Source organism: Dromiciops gliroides, chromosome 1 (assembly GCF_019393635.1).
Source record: "Dromiciops gliroides isolate mDroGli1 chromosome 1, mDroGli1.pri, whole genome shotgun sequence".
Lineage (NCBI taxonomy): Eukaryota > Metazoa > Chordata > Mammalia > Microbiotheria > Microbiotheriidae > Dromiciops > Dromiciops gliroides.
The window spans coordinates 752,305,487-752,319,813 of record NC_057861.1 but is presented as its reverse complement, the minus strand read 5'-3'; the positions used below and the strand labels follow the sequence as shown (position 1 = coordinate 752,319,813).

At 36.2% G+C, this 14,327-nt stretch overlaps 1 protein-coding gene across 2 annotated transcripts in view; it reads left to right on the top strand.

Moving 5' to 3' along the window:
* CACNA2D3 (calcium voltage-gated channel auxiliary subunit alpha2delta 3) overlaps nucleotides 1-14,327 on the top strand; it is a 1,069,564-nt gene that overhangs the window by 458,948 nt on the left and 596,289 nt on the right. For both annotated transcript variants that reach the window (XM_043978536.1, XM_043978534.1), the window contains exon 9: nucleotides 10,458-10,532. In XM_043978536.1, the coding sequence (XP_043834471.1) occupies nucleotides 10,458-10,532 (75 nt within the window). The remainder of the gene's footprint in view (nucleotides 1-10,457; nucleotides 10,533-14,327) is intronic.

Below are 14,327 nucleotides of genomic sequence, written 5' to 3'. Positions count from 1 at the left end.
ATTGCTTGATACAACATAATTCTAATATAACATTACACTATACCTTATGGCATGCTTTAATAAAACATAACCTGGCATACCATAATCAATATCACTATGTATCTTTGTATTTAGGAAATTTATTATATTGTACATGTCTATAACTAGGGCCTTGGAAGTATCAGGGGCTCACATGAAGGAAAGTCTAATTACATTGTGAATTCTCTTTTGGGAAAAAAATTAACCATAAAAGTAAATGACACTAATAGTTATTTACACCACAGTATTTGTAAATAATAGTAACACTATGATTATTTCAGTAATTATAATACAAGTTTGAACTATTCACCAGAGAAGTTTTTGTATGTATATTACATGCAATTTTTCTACTGTGTGGTCAACGCTGAGAGAGACTTAAGTGGAAATCACATTAAAATATTACAGACACAAATGAAGAGATTTCCTAAACCCCTGAAAGGGGAATGTCCCAGTTGGCAAAAGTTTGCGTGGATTCCATGGTCTCTAAAATCCTTCGATGCTTTTTACTTTCCTTTTTGTCTGCTCTATTCACACTTGTCTCCCCACCTCTTACCTCCTGCCCCAGTGAAATTACAATCTGTATATTCTTAGAAAAAGACTTGCCCTCATGACCATGTGGGCTCCTGCTAAAGGCTCATCTGGGTCCTGTGACAAAACGATGAAATCTTCTTTAGCCAGTGTAATTAAATCAATCTTTGTCACAGAAGTCTGCTGTTTATGATTCTAAGAGAAAGGGAGTGGACAGTCTTCTTGTTCTCTCAGCCTTTCCTTGGTGAAAATGCTAATATAGAGCAGACTTTTTAGAGACAAAACTATTCAGTGAAAAGAGGTAGGCAATCAGTTGTTTTATTATTATTATTATTATTATTATTATTATTATTATTATTATTATTACACTCCTATAAGGCAGGGAGGGTGCTAATCAGAAAGGCAAAAACATAGTTCCTGAGCTCAAGGATCAATATTTACATTCTGGGGAACACAATATGAAAATAACTAGGGAGATGCAAAGTATATGCAAAGGTAAATGGGAGGTAATCTCAGAGGTAAGACATTGGTTCTTGTAGGGAATGAAAGGTGAAAATGGAAAAGGCCTCCTGGAGAAAGTGAGATTCCAGCTGAGTCTTGAAGGATACCAGAAAAAATATGAGGCAGAAGGAAAGTAAAAATTCTAGACAACAGATCTGGCTCTGAAGACAGAACACCCAGATTCAAATATCATCCCTGCTAAGGTCAGTGTGACTTGAACAAGTCACTTGACTTTTCTCAGCCTCAGTTTCCTCATCTGTAAAATTAAATGATTGGACTCCTTGACCTTCACCTAATTCTATAATCATATAGCTTTCCAATTACCTCACCCAGAAGTTAGGCATATAGTTCTTGGTCTTGGCTTGGGAAGCAATGACGATTGACTCTTCTCTTTTGTATAAATCCAATTAGCCCAATATTTGCATTCCTATACTGTAAAAAACAAGAAAGAAAAAACACTACAGTGTTGGAGAAGGTCTTTGTTTGTTTAATGCTCTCTGTTAAGCCTGATTTGTGTATTTTACTAAGTTCATTCCCCGATGCATCTACACACTATGGGGGGAAGCTTCCAATTCAAGTCTTTCCAGAGCATAAACATAAAAAGATAATGTTAAAAAATCGTTTTAGCTTTCATGGGTAGGTTATTGCAAAATCTATCTAAAATTGATGGGCTAGATGATTGAATTACAAAAGAATAGTTGAAATAGAAGACGGATTTTGTGCAGTCTCAGTTAAAATTTAAGGTCAGATCATTGGTGCATGAACAGAGATGTCTGAGGCAGCAACAACAAGAGAAAGGCCTATTCCTCCGACTCATTTTGAAGTGTAACTCCAAGCCATGCATTAAATTAACAATATTACCATAAAAACCAGAGTGCTAATTCTGGACAGGGTAGAAATTTGAAAAAATGACTTTGCAGAAGCATAAGCCACACATTAAATGAAGAAAATATTAACTGGGTTGAGAATATTAAATCAATCGTAATGTCTCAAGCAAATGATATTTTTTGCAAACATGAATAGAGAAGAGCACCATTTATGGGCTTGACCCTGAACTTTTAGATGGCCTACTTTTACCACATGGGCATAATTTCACCACCATGTCCTCTATACGTCATCTGCGAGGGATTCACTTCTTGAAATAATAGACTTGGATTCTAAGATGCAGAGGTGACCCTGCCCTTCTGGATGGGTTTGTTCAGCACTTCTAATTGTGGCCAGTTGTGTTTCGGATTATGGAATGAATGTTTTTAATGTGGAAGATCATGGAGGTGCCTTTGATATGGGTGGAAAAGTTGGGGTTAGTTTGATTCGTTACATAATTGGTATGCCACATTTTCCTTCTGGGAAGCTACTTAATAAAATGAGGACTAATAAAATTGGAAAACTGTTTAACCGAATCCAAACAACCATGCCCAGTAATCTTGAAACACATTAGGGAGTTAATGTTTTTGATCTATTGTGTCTTCTGGGGTCACGTCATGTCCTCTCACACTTGCTATTAAATTGTATTTTTTTCTCTTAGACTGTTTTTCATCCTCATAAATCTTCTGCCATCACCCTTTTCTGCCATCACCTTTTTTTTTTTAAATTTCCAGTACTTTCCATCAGTTTCTTGTTTTTTGACATGAGAAGTTTGGGTTTCCATTTTCCTTTCTTATCTTTCTAATTTTGCCAGAGTAGAAAAATTCTATCACAGGCTTATTTTTTGCTTACTAGTTATAGTAGTATTATATTTGATTAAGTATGGATTGAAGACAAGTCATTATCTTAAATTCTGTCCTTTTATATTTAATTTTCTCCCCTCTAGGGTACTTCTAGATTAAATGCTTGCTTTTAGGAATTGAATAATATTGTTGGTATATAAATTCATTTTCTGTAGGCTCACTAGTATCTTGGAATTGTTTTTTTTTTTTTTAGTGTTTTCATATCTCCAATATCTCACACAGTGAGCTTCTGGTATACATTAGGTGCTTAATAGATGTTTGGTGATTGATAAATCTCCAGTAGCACACAGGATAACAGGGATGCTATGTCTGCTAAATCTCTACATTTTGAATTTTTTTCATTTGATTCATCCTAGAAATGATGACTATTTTACATGACAACATCTATTACAAATGTTAGTCTTACATTTTTATGTAACATTGTTAAGTCTTGGCAAAAATAAATGGTAGTGGGAGCAGCTAGGTGGCACAGTAGATAAAGCACCAGCCCTGGATTCAGGAGGACCTGAGTTCAAATGTGACCTCAGACACTTGACACTTACTAGCTATGAGATCGTGGGCAAGTCACTTAACCCACACTGGCACCACACAAAAAATAATAATATTTATGGTGGTGATGGTCATCAAAATTCTCATTCTGCTCAGCTGGTTCAATAGAGTTCAGCTAAGAATAACCCTGCAATGACCTGTTAGTATTCTTATATTATTGTGGCTGTTGTTGCAATTACTCTAATTATTACTTGCTGTTGTTGTAAGTTCTGTTTTTGCATTCATTATCTCTTTTGAATCTCATAATAACTCTGACTGGCAGATGCTGCAGGCATGATTTTACCCATTTGAGAAATGTGAAATCTGAGGGTGAGGAAGTTTATATGATTTGTCCAAAGTCACAGAGCTCAGCTGTGCCGTAGGTGGAGTTTGAACATCCCTCTTGCTAACTACAGGTCCCTGACTCCAGTCTTCTATCCACTATGTTCACTATGAGGTTCTTTTGTTATGTGGATTCGTTTCGCTCTTTTCTTTTTTCTTGGTCATTCTTTAGTGGTTATTTGGGTTCAAGCACAATGGTATTGGAGGACATAAAATGAGGAAGAGTTTTTGATTCTAACTCATTTAATAGTAGCATCCAAAAAAGGGACTTTGACAAGGTGTGACACTGGGTTGAATATAATGAGGTAAAATTGCATGGGGATAAATGCAAAATCTTATACTTGGGTATAAAAAAGTCATTCGTACAAGATGGAAAGGCATGGTTTGTCTGTAATAAATCTGAGGTTTTATTTTTGAAATTTAACTTCAAAGTCAATATGAGTCAGTTCTGTGATGTGGCAAACAACAACAACAAAAATAATAATGAGATCTTGGGCTGCATTGAGAGATGATGGTTCTACTCCATAAAGAGGATTCAGAAGGAAAAGGACTTGGACAGTGCCAAAAACTATGAACAGCCATCTCAAAGAGAATGAGAATTGAGAAAAGGGTATGCATTTGAATATCAATGGATATTCTTCACTTTCCAGAAGTTTTTTTTTTTCTTCACTTTTGGAGAGTTGAGTGGAGAAGCCAGATTTTCAGGGGTTTAGTAAAAACAGAGGAATTGGAAGCCTGGTGTATTAAAGATAACTTTCTGAAAAAGCTGAGCTGAAAGGAAGAGAGATATAGGTTCAAACCAAGTGAGGGTATTTTAAGGATTAAGGAAACATGGAACTGTTTGTAGGGAACAGCAAAGAATCAAGAGATAGAGAGATAATGAATATTGGAAAGAGTAAGGAATAAGCTAGGAACAACATGTTATGATCTATTTGACAGTAAAATTTAATATTTTGGGGTAATTATTTGCTAATTATATTGATTTATATTTCTCATTGTCTGCTTTATTATTTCATGATTTCAGGACTACAAATGTATCTATTACATAGAATAAACTGAGGTAGAACAGTACCTATCTTAGCGATTATACAAGTTGGGCCAAATGGCATGCTTTTTTAAAAATAAAATTATTTTATTATTTTCCAGTTATATGTAAGAATAGTTTCCAAAATTTATTTCATAGGATTTTTCATTCCAAATTTTTCTCCCAACCTCCCTTCCCTCCCTCCTTCCCCAGATGGAAAGCAATCCAATATAGGTTATATATGTACAATCACATTACACATATTTCTGTATTAGTCATATTGTAAAAGAGAATCAGCTCACAAGAAGGGAAAAAAAAGAACAGCTCAAAAGTAGAAACAGTATGATTCAATCTGCATTCAGAATCCACAGTTCTTTTTTTCTGGATGTTAAAAACATTTTCTATCATGAGTTCTTTGAAATTGTTTTCGATCATTGCACTGCTGAGAAGATCCGAGCCTATTACAATTGATCATCACATAATGTTGCTGTTACTATGTACAATATTTTCCTGGTTCTGCTCCACTCAGTTAGCATAATTTCATGTAAGTTCCAGGTTTCTCTGAATTCTTCCTGCTCATGATTTCTTATAGCACAATAGTACTCCATTACATTCATATAGCACAACTTGTTTAGCCATTCCGCAATTGATGGGCATCACCTCAATTTCCAACTCTTTGCCACCACAAAGTGAGCTGCTATAAATATTTTTGTACATGTGGGTCCTTTTTGTTCTTATATGACCATTTTTGGGAGTCATGCTGTCTTAATAAATTTTTGAAATATTTTTTATTTTCACCATTTACAGATTTGATTTTCCCCATATAACGTAAATTCATTTCCTATATATACTATATATGATGCTATGGCATTGTAAATTAAAAACAAAAAATAAAGGAGTTATTAAATAGTTATGACTTTTGGCCCACCCTATATTTCCTTTAAATGTTTGACAGTGCTTGCTTGGACATCTATCTGCTTCTTGTTTATTTAAAAAAATTTATTTTAATTAATTAATTTATTCACTCATTTATTCATTTATTTTATTTATTCATTCATCTATCTATCTATCTATCTATCTGTCTATTGATCAATCGATTGATCGATCTATCTAGTGGGGCAATGAGGGTTAAGTGACTTGCCCAGGGTCATACAGCTAGTAAGTGACAAGTGTCTGAGGCCAGATTTGAACCAAGGGCCAGTGCTTTATCCAGTGTACCACATAGTTGTCCCTGGTCTATTTTTTTTTTTTACAATATATTAATGGCAGAATAAGTTACTGTTTCTGATTTTTATAGAAATCTACTTCTTGTTTTGCAACATGAGGATTTGGGATTTTTGTGGGTATTTGTCTATTTGCTTTGTATATTATGTAGCTGATATAGAACCATGTAGACTAGTCTATTAATTCAGAAAAACTATTTTCATTCATTTTATTACCCCTTTTCAGAATTATTTTAATAATTTGATTTTCTCTTATTTTCTCATTGATTACTGTGATTGTTTATAGATTTTATGCATATTTTAAAAAGCTATTTTTTGTGGCTATTAATTTGTTGTCTTTATGGTTTCTGGAATGAACTGATTGAGTGTAATTTAGTGAACCATATATCATTCTACTCTCTTTTGGTCAGTATCTTATGACCACTTCTCCCCATTGAAAGATTTTTTTTAATGTTAAGGCATATAAATGAATTTTCCTAGTTTTCTGCATTTATTCATAAATTCCTCAAAAATTAAAATATTATCAATTTTGTAAATGTTCTCTTTATTTTTGAAGGTAAATTTCTTAATATTCTGCATTATATAGGCAATACCTACATTGAGATCAGAGAGCTATTTCAGTATTTGTGTGTGAGAGAGTGTATGAGAGGGTCTGTGAGTGTGTGTGTGTGTGTATGTGTGCACATGTGTAATCAGTTGATTTTGAGCTATCCATTGAATGCAATAATTTTTTGTTTATTCTTCTGCCTGATGTGCCCAATTGTGCAAATCAGTTTTGGATGTCTCTCATAATGATTGTTTTTTTTTCCTCTCTCTCTCTAAATCTTTTGTAATTTATATAATTTTTCCTTTTAAAAAGTAGTAAGTATGTTTTATCTGATATAATTTATATAACTCTTGCTAGTCTGGACCTGAAACCAGAAAGCTTGCAAGAACTCTAGATCACACTTCTCTTATTTTGCTATTACTGTATATATTCATATCACATCCCTAAGTAATCATTCATGGCAAGAAAAGTTGGTAGGAATTTATTTTTCCTGAATTTCCACTTAATCTCTCAAATTCCCCTTGTGCCTTCTTCTCTTCCTTTTACTCCTTTGTCTCTCCCTTTTCCCAATGGGATGACCTGGAGGATGTTATTCATTAAAATGAATCCACAATTATTCCACCATTGTTCTTTGTCTAGAATTTTTACTGAAACATTTTAACCATTCATAATTATGAAGTTCCTCCCTCAGAATTTAACTGGCAAGGTTTTCCTTCTGCTTTCATTTGGCTCTCAAGACACTTATAAAGATAATCAACTCAATAATCATTTGTTGAGTGACTACTTTGCTCAAGGGAAAGCTTGGTTTCTTCTGTGTAAATTCTTAGAGTAACTATATATTGTCAAACACGCATTTTTTTTCCTTATATTTTATGCTTAGTTAAAAATGAAAGCCAATTTCCCTTGATTTTGTGTTATATTCCCCCCTCATTTTCAGTGAAAAAAATTGTCTTTGGAATTGAATTCCTTGATATTCTCTGTCCCTTCCTTCTTGGATTCTTATAAAAAGCATTTGTTTTTTACCATTGGAGCTCTGGAATTGATGTTAATTTGTTCAGAAAAACAGAATATCTTTTGGCATCTCATGCATTCTGTTAATTTCTAATCTGTCCCTTGATTTCAAAAATTCTGAGATTGGTAAAATATGGTATACAAACATTTGCTTGTATTCTTTATGCTTCTATGAGAAGCTTATTATTTACAGTTTCTATCCATGTTACATATTTAAGTTCTAATGACATTGTTTGGAATGGTACCAAGCCTTATTCTGGCCAAATTATCTTTTTTATCTTGCAAGGGGCTAAAATTCTAGCTAGTCTAAAATATCTAATGAGTCGTCACCAATAAATTAGAAGATTTAGCAAGAGTTTAGACATTTAAGCATTTATTAAGGAGAATAAGGATTTGGTGAAGAGAGAGAAAGAGGCCTAGATTCATCTACCTAAAAAAGGGAGACCAAATTTTAGCTCCACTCTCCACGGGAGTCCAGATAAAAGAAAAAGAGCCACACCTCCTTCATCCCACAAGCCTCCTGTGAAACTGGCAACATCCCATCCACTCGCACACACATCTCCAAGCTAATTGGCTGGTAGGCTTGATTGACAGTACCCACGAGCAAATGTTACTTCCTGACACCAAAGAAAGCCGCATCACTTGCCCTCAGATGCCTTCTCCTCATGGCTGAGCTTTCCTACAGTAACTCTCCAGCAGGTGGCGGCATTCCAATTGTTACAATCTGATTTTCACTGTGTCTTCTTCCATTTTTGTATTTTTATCTACTACTGGAATGATTCTATTCCTCAATGAAATGATGTTTTTATTTCTACTTTTCAGGTATAAGTCCATGTCTTGAGTTTTTGTTATTAACTTGCTCATTTTTTGTTTCTTTTTTACTGATGAAAAATTTCTTTCAGCCTTCTTTACTGCTGCTAGTTCTCTATTTTGTTTAGTGTTTATTGTTCAGTTTGTGTGTGTGTGTGTGTGCGTGTGTATCTTTTGATAGTTGCAGGCTCACTTATAAGATAATTTATATTACCATATGTTTCCCCCTTCATATATCTTCAATTTTTTTGAATTTGTGATATTTTCCCATTGTGCTAGTACTTCATCTTTTAAAAAGCAATTTCTATTCTTTTTATCAGAATCTATTTCTTATTAAATGTTTTTCAGTTATCTATTTGTTCCTTCACTCCCTTTTCTTTTTCTTTTCTTTTTCTTTTTTTTTTTTTTTGCAGGGCAATGGGGGTTAAGTGACTTGCCCAGGGTCCCACAGCTAGTAAGTGTCAAGTGTCTGAGGCCAGATTGGAACTCAGGTACTCCTGAATCCAGGGCCAGTGCTTTATCTACTATGCCACCTAGCTGCCCCCCTTCACTCCCTTTTGAAGGAGCAAAGCTTGTCTGTTCAAGTGAAGAATATTGGGGAGCTGACATCTCTTAAGATAGAACCCTTGTGACCTTAATTTTTCAAGAAAAAAAAGTTATACATAAGGAATGATGCTCTGTCAGCTGATTTCTCATCTGGTTAAGCAAACTATAATTGGAACATGTTTTGTTGGTTTTACCAGACAAACGTTAAAAATTGAGCATCCAACACGATATATTCAAGTGCCTTAGTAAGTGACCATGTATCTAGATTCACCTCCTTTTCCAGATGCAATGTTAAGTAAGATGAGGATGAGTGGAGTGCAGAAAGAGGCATGGGATCCTTCATGTGCCTCTGGTTGTGGGCACATTTTGAGGGCAACTAACTAGAGTTTTTTTCAAAACTTCAAATAACTTATTAACTATTTTAAGTTAACAATTCAGAACAGCTTTTGCGAAACAAAACAAAACTACCTTTTATGAACCCTAGCTTTTTTGGCCTAGTAATTTTGGTACATGCCATTTCTAGTACTTTGACAATTAAATATAAACAAACAATTTTTTACCAATTTGTGAGGGAAATCACATTGCATGAGATCAACAAACCTGAAAAGAGTCACGGTGCTCTTTCAAGTGAAGAAGAAAAGGACAAGGAGCAGGAGTCTCAGAATTTGAGCATAGCCAGTTAAATGGATGTTGACTCACAATGTCTCACCATGTGAAACAAACTGCATTCAGTACTTTATTAAGTGGTTACTATATGCTGGGAATGGAGATAGTAAGATAATTAAAAAATTGTCCCTGTCTTTAGAAAGGTTACATTCCACACAGAGGGATATAATACCCACAGTGAGAAGGTAAAAACAAAGAAAATTCATGAAGGAAAAAGTTCTAAAAATCAAGAGAAATCAGGAAAGGCATCATTTAGAAGGTGGTATCTGAGTTACCCTTTTATATAGGCTAGGGATTCTAAGAGGTGGACTGAGGTAAGAAGGGAATGTGTTGTATACACGGGAGACAGGATACACAAAGACTTGGAGACAGAAAAGAAGCAGATGAGAGTCCTTTATTGGGGGGTTTTAAATGCAAATATTTCTCTGGCTGACAGTTTTAGAATGTCTGCGATCATGGCGATCAGGGTTCATTATTCCATCACTCCAAATCTCCCTCTAGTTCCCTCCCACCCACCACAATCACCTCCTCCAACTCCGTGGCTTGACTTGAATGTTTGTCAGTTTTGCTCAAATGAAGCAAGGGGAGTTGGGGCTGGTTTTGTCTCGGCTCTGAGTCTATAATTCTATCCAGATCCCTACCTGGGAGGTTTGCTGTCAACCAGTTTCATTAAAGCTCTATGCATTTAGAGTTGTCCCTATTGGGTGATTAGTTTAACTGTGAATTCTGAACTCACCTACGTCTTGGCACATCAATGCTCTACCACTCCTCCCTTCCAATGGAAAAAATTCAACCTCTACTACTGGTTCTAATCAAAGAGAAAGATCACAAAGTTTTAATGAATTGAGTCTTGTGATTAAACTTTATTGTTTCATCTTCTCAGTGTGTGCATGTATATGTGACTCTAAATTGTCAAATTAAACTGCTTCTTTCAAGGCCCCAAAATAAATGTTCCCTTTGTCATTTGTTTTTCCTTTCCTTTCCAGTATAATGAAGAATTCCACTATGTTGAGCCCTGCTTGAATGGGACCTTAGTCCAGGCAGACAGGACCAACAAAGAGGTAAGGAGAGGTGAAGAAGCCAAGGAAATCAGGTGGTGTGGTGATGCATGACCCCTTCCTACAAAATCCTTTGTGAATAAACTCAATCCTAGTTTATTAATATAAAAATAATCAATTATTCTGTAGACTATTCAAAAGGAATTTACTGACTGGTACAGTAAGGTATTTAATAGATTGTTTCAAATTATTTTGTGGAAATGTGAATGACAACATTGATTGATTATGCCATGGGTTACATTACCGCCTCCCCTCCTCACAAAGCATTATAACTTAAATGCCCTTAAATATTTGTGACTTTTTTTCTCTTACTGGAAAACAAGTTGTAGTAAGCCCATCTTCTAATGCTAGAAAGGTCTTCTTTACTTTAGAAAACATAAATCAAATCTATATTTTCTAGTAAATATAACTGAAAGTCAATTTCTTTAAGGGAAATATGGTTAATGTTTTACACAATCATACATGTATAACCCATATCTAATTGTTTGCTGCTTAACAGAAGGGGAAGGGAAGGGAGAGAAAGAGGGATAAAAATTAGAACCCAAAACTATAAATAAAAATGTTTATTATTTTAAAAATGAACAAATCTTTTAAAAAATAAATGCAATTTTACCAGTGATTTCCTTTTCATTCTCAAAAACTTCCCCTTTCCTGAATATCCCAAGAGGATGAAGTGAAAATCTGGGGTGAGATAGGGGTAAACGTGGCCCTCAAACCTTTAGCAAGCTGAACATTTTCTTTTTCTTTTCTTTTCTTTTTTTTTTTGGTTATGCAGTTGGGGTTAAGTGACTTGCCCAGGGTCACACAGCTAGTACATGTCAAGTGTCTGAGGCTGGATTTGAACTCGGGTCCTCCTGAATCCAGGGTCAGTACTCTATCCACTGTGCCACCTAGCTGCCCCCAAGCTGCACATTTTAAAGAGGAAAGGTGCTATTGTAGAAAGAGCTCTGTTGGGGAGTTGGAAGACATTGGTTCACATCCATCTTGACACTGTGTGATCAGCTGGGCAAGTACCACACTTCCCAGAACCTCAGTTTCCCCATCTGTGAAATGACTTCATTGGATTAGGTGCTCTCTGTGCTATCTTCCAGGAGAACATCTCTGAGCCTATTATATTCTACTTCCAATCTTGTAAAGCCCTTCACACATTTTCTCTCTTCAATCTCACAGCAACTGCATGAAGTATAGCTGGGTGACACTTGGGCACTGACAGGTGATCTGTGCTCCCTGTACACTTACTGATGCTGCTGAAGCTATAGTTATCCACACCTAGCTTGCTGTCCCTTTTGTTTGTATATATGTATGTTTGTTTGTTTTGCAACTCATAGAGAAGCAGGCTGTCGAATAATTAATCTTGGAATATAGTACACATTGGGGCCACCATGTAGTGCTACCCATGGCTTACCAACCCAATGATTACTTCAGAAAATATTCAAAGCACATGAATGGAATTTCCCAATGGTTGCAGGATAGCCCATTTTTTATCAGCAGACACCAAAACTCTATAGAAGAAAACTTCTCCCCTTAATTCTCCCTGACAAAGTTCTGCTAATATTATGAATATAGTTGCTGGCACCAAATTCTTTTTAGATCCAGGGAGAAGAACTGATGTATTCTCAAAAATTTCTACAGAAGAAAATGCCTCATCTCTGTTGTGAACTACAACCCCACCTTAGGAAAAAATACCACACTGACAACTGAACATTATTTGTAGGACTTTAATGGTTTGATTTAATGGCACCAACATTTCTTGAAATATAGTTAGATATGTATGACTGAGATGTGGAAACTTCCAAGCTTGTCAATAACCCTTTACTGAAATCTCATTGATCTTTTTCTGTCGTGCTTCAGATTTTGGCACACAACCACCATGGTTCCCATATCTGTCCCATTTCTTCCTTTGCTATGCTCAGCCTTAGATGCAGTGATGATGGAAGTGGGAGGATCACAATGGCAGAGCTGTCTTGGCCCACTGGGAGTTTTCCATTTCCCAGAATCTTTTCCTTTCATGGTAACATGGTCAGGAAATGCTGTAGTGTTAGACTGGGATTTTACATGAGGGGAATCATGCGGTGAATGTCATTTCCAAAGGTAAAGAGAGTGACAGCTTTAGAACAGAGAAGGGGCAACTCCACCATTAGACCAAGATTATACTTGGGTGATATATTCCACTGCTTGGATACAGGCAGAGTCAACCCCCCCCCATTATAAAGATATAGAAACTGAGGCTCAGATAATGACATTTGAGAACCTAAATCTTTCTGAGTCCTGAATTTGACTGATGACACCACCCTACTGTATGCTATTATGTAGTAGCATCATTGTACCCACTGGGGGTTGTAATCACAACCACTATGGGTTTTTTCCTGACCTGTTCATTTCAATCCACAATTCCTAGAAGAAAATCAAGTGAACTGAGAAGTTGTTTTTTTAAGGGCCATGGAACTTGGTAAAGTGAGAACTTGCAGGACCCAAACAGGACAAAGAACATCTTCAGTCACCTTTTTTCTAGGTTGTTGTAAGTTTTGTGATTAATTCCACACCAGTAAATAGTCAAGAAAAAAGGGATTTAATTTAATGCAAGTGAGTTGAGGAGGAACAGACCCAGGGAAATGAAAATTCAAGCTAGGGTTTTAGGGGTAAATCACACACAAATCCTAATACTGGAATGGTTTGGGGGTATGAGTAAACTATTCAGGGAAGTTGCTTGTCTATATTCATTTTCTAGGTTAAGGCAAGAAAAATTACAACCTCCAATGGGGTTTCTTTGGGGATTTTCTTTTTGGCTGGCCAGAGCACAGCTCTGGATTTTTTACTCATTAAGGACAATGTGATATCCTCCCAAACTCTCAGACAGGTGTCCACTGATGGCATCTGAAAAATGAAAAAAGAGAAGATGACTCCACCATGTAAAGTTATGTCCAACCTGCTTCCAGAAGGAGAGTCCATCAATGGGACATTGGGATGTTCCAAACGTGAATTTAAAACATGTACTGGAAGAAATGAGTTGGGATTTCACTTTGGAAATTACCTCTGAAGGATTTGTAGGTAAATGATAAGGGAACATAGTACAATAGATAGACACTTGGCCTCCAAGGCAGAAAGACTCAAGTTCACCTCTTGCTCTGACTGGCTCTGTGACCTTGGGCAATGCATGTAACCCTTGTGCACCCCAAGCAAATAAGCAAATAAGTACTGTAACATTTGTCAGTCTCTTTTGGGAGGTGTAACAGTGAAACTAAATCACCTTATCTGCCCTACAGTGTGGGGGGAAACTAGCTAAGATTTACTTACAATTAGAAGCTTCAACAACAGTTTAGGCATTGAGCATTTTTTTAAGTATATTAGAAATTAGTAAAGATAAAACACGTGTCTCTGAAAGAATGGAAAAACCTAGCTCAGATCTGTGCTCCAGAGAGAGAGAGGAGAGAGGAGAGAGGAGAGAGGAGAGAGGAGAGAGGAGAGAGGAGGGAGAGAAAGCTTCCTAGCTGGTCATGGTGCTATCCAATAAAGAAAAAGCCTGAGTCACTTGGATCTGAAATTTCCTGTGGGACCAGAAGAGGGGCGGACCCCACATACAGCTCCAAGCTAATTGGCTGGTAGCATTCAAGTCCATTGATTGACATGACTTAAAGGCAGTCCATGAATTGTGAGGCAACTTCCTGGATGCCAATTCGACCTTAGAAATCTCAGGTCACCTCATGCTTTCTCCGCAGAGGGCCCTAGAGAGTAATATTCTCACGGAAGGATCTTCCCCCCACCCTCTCTCTCCACACATGCACGCATGCACACACACAC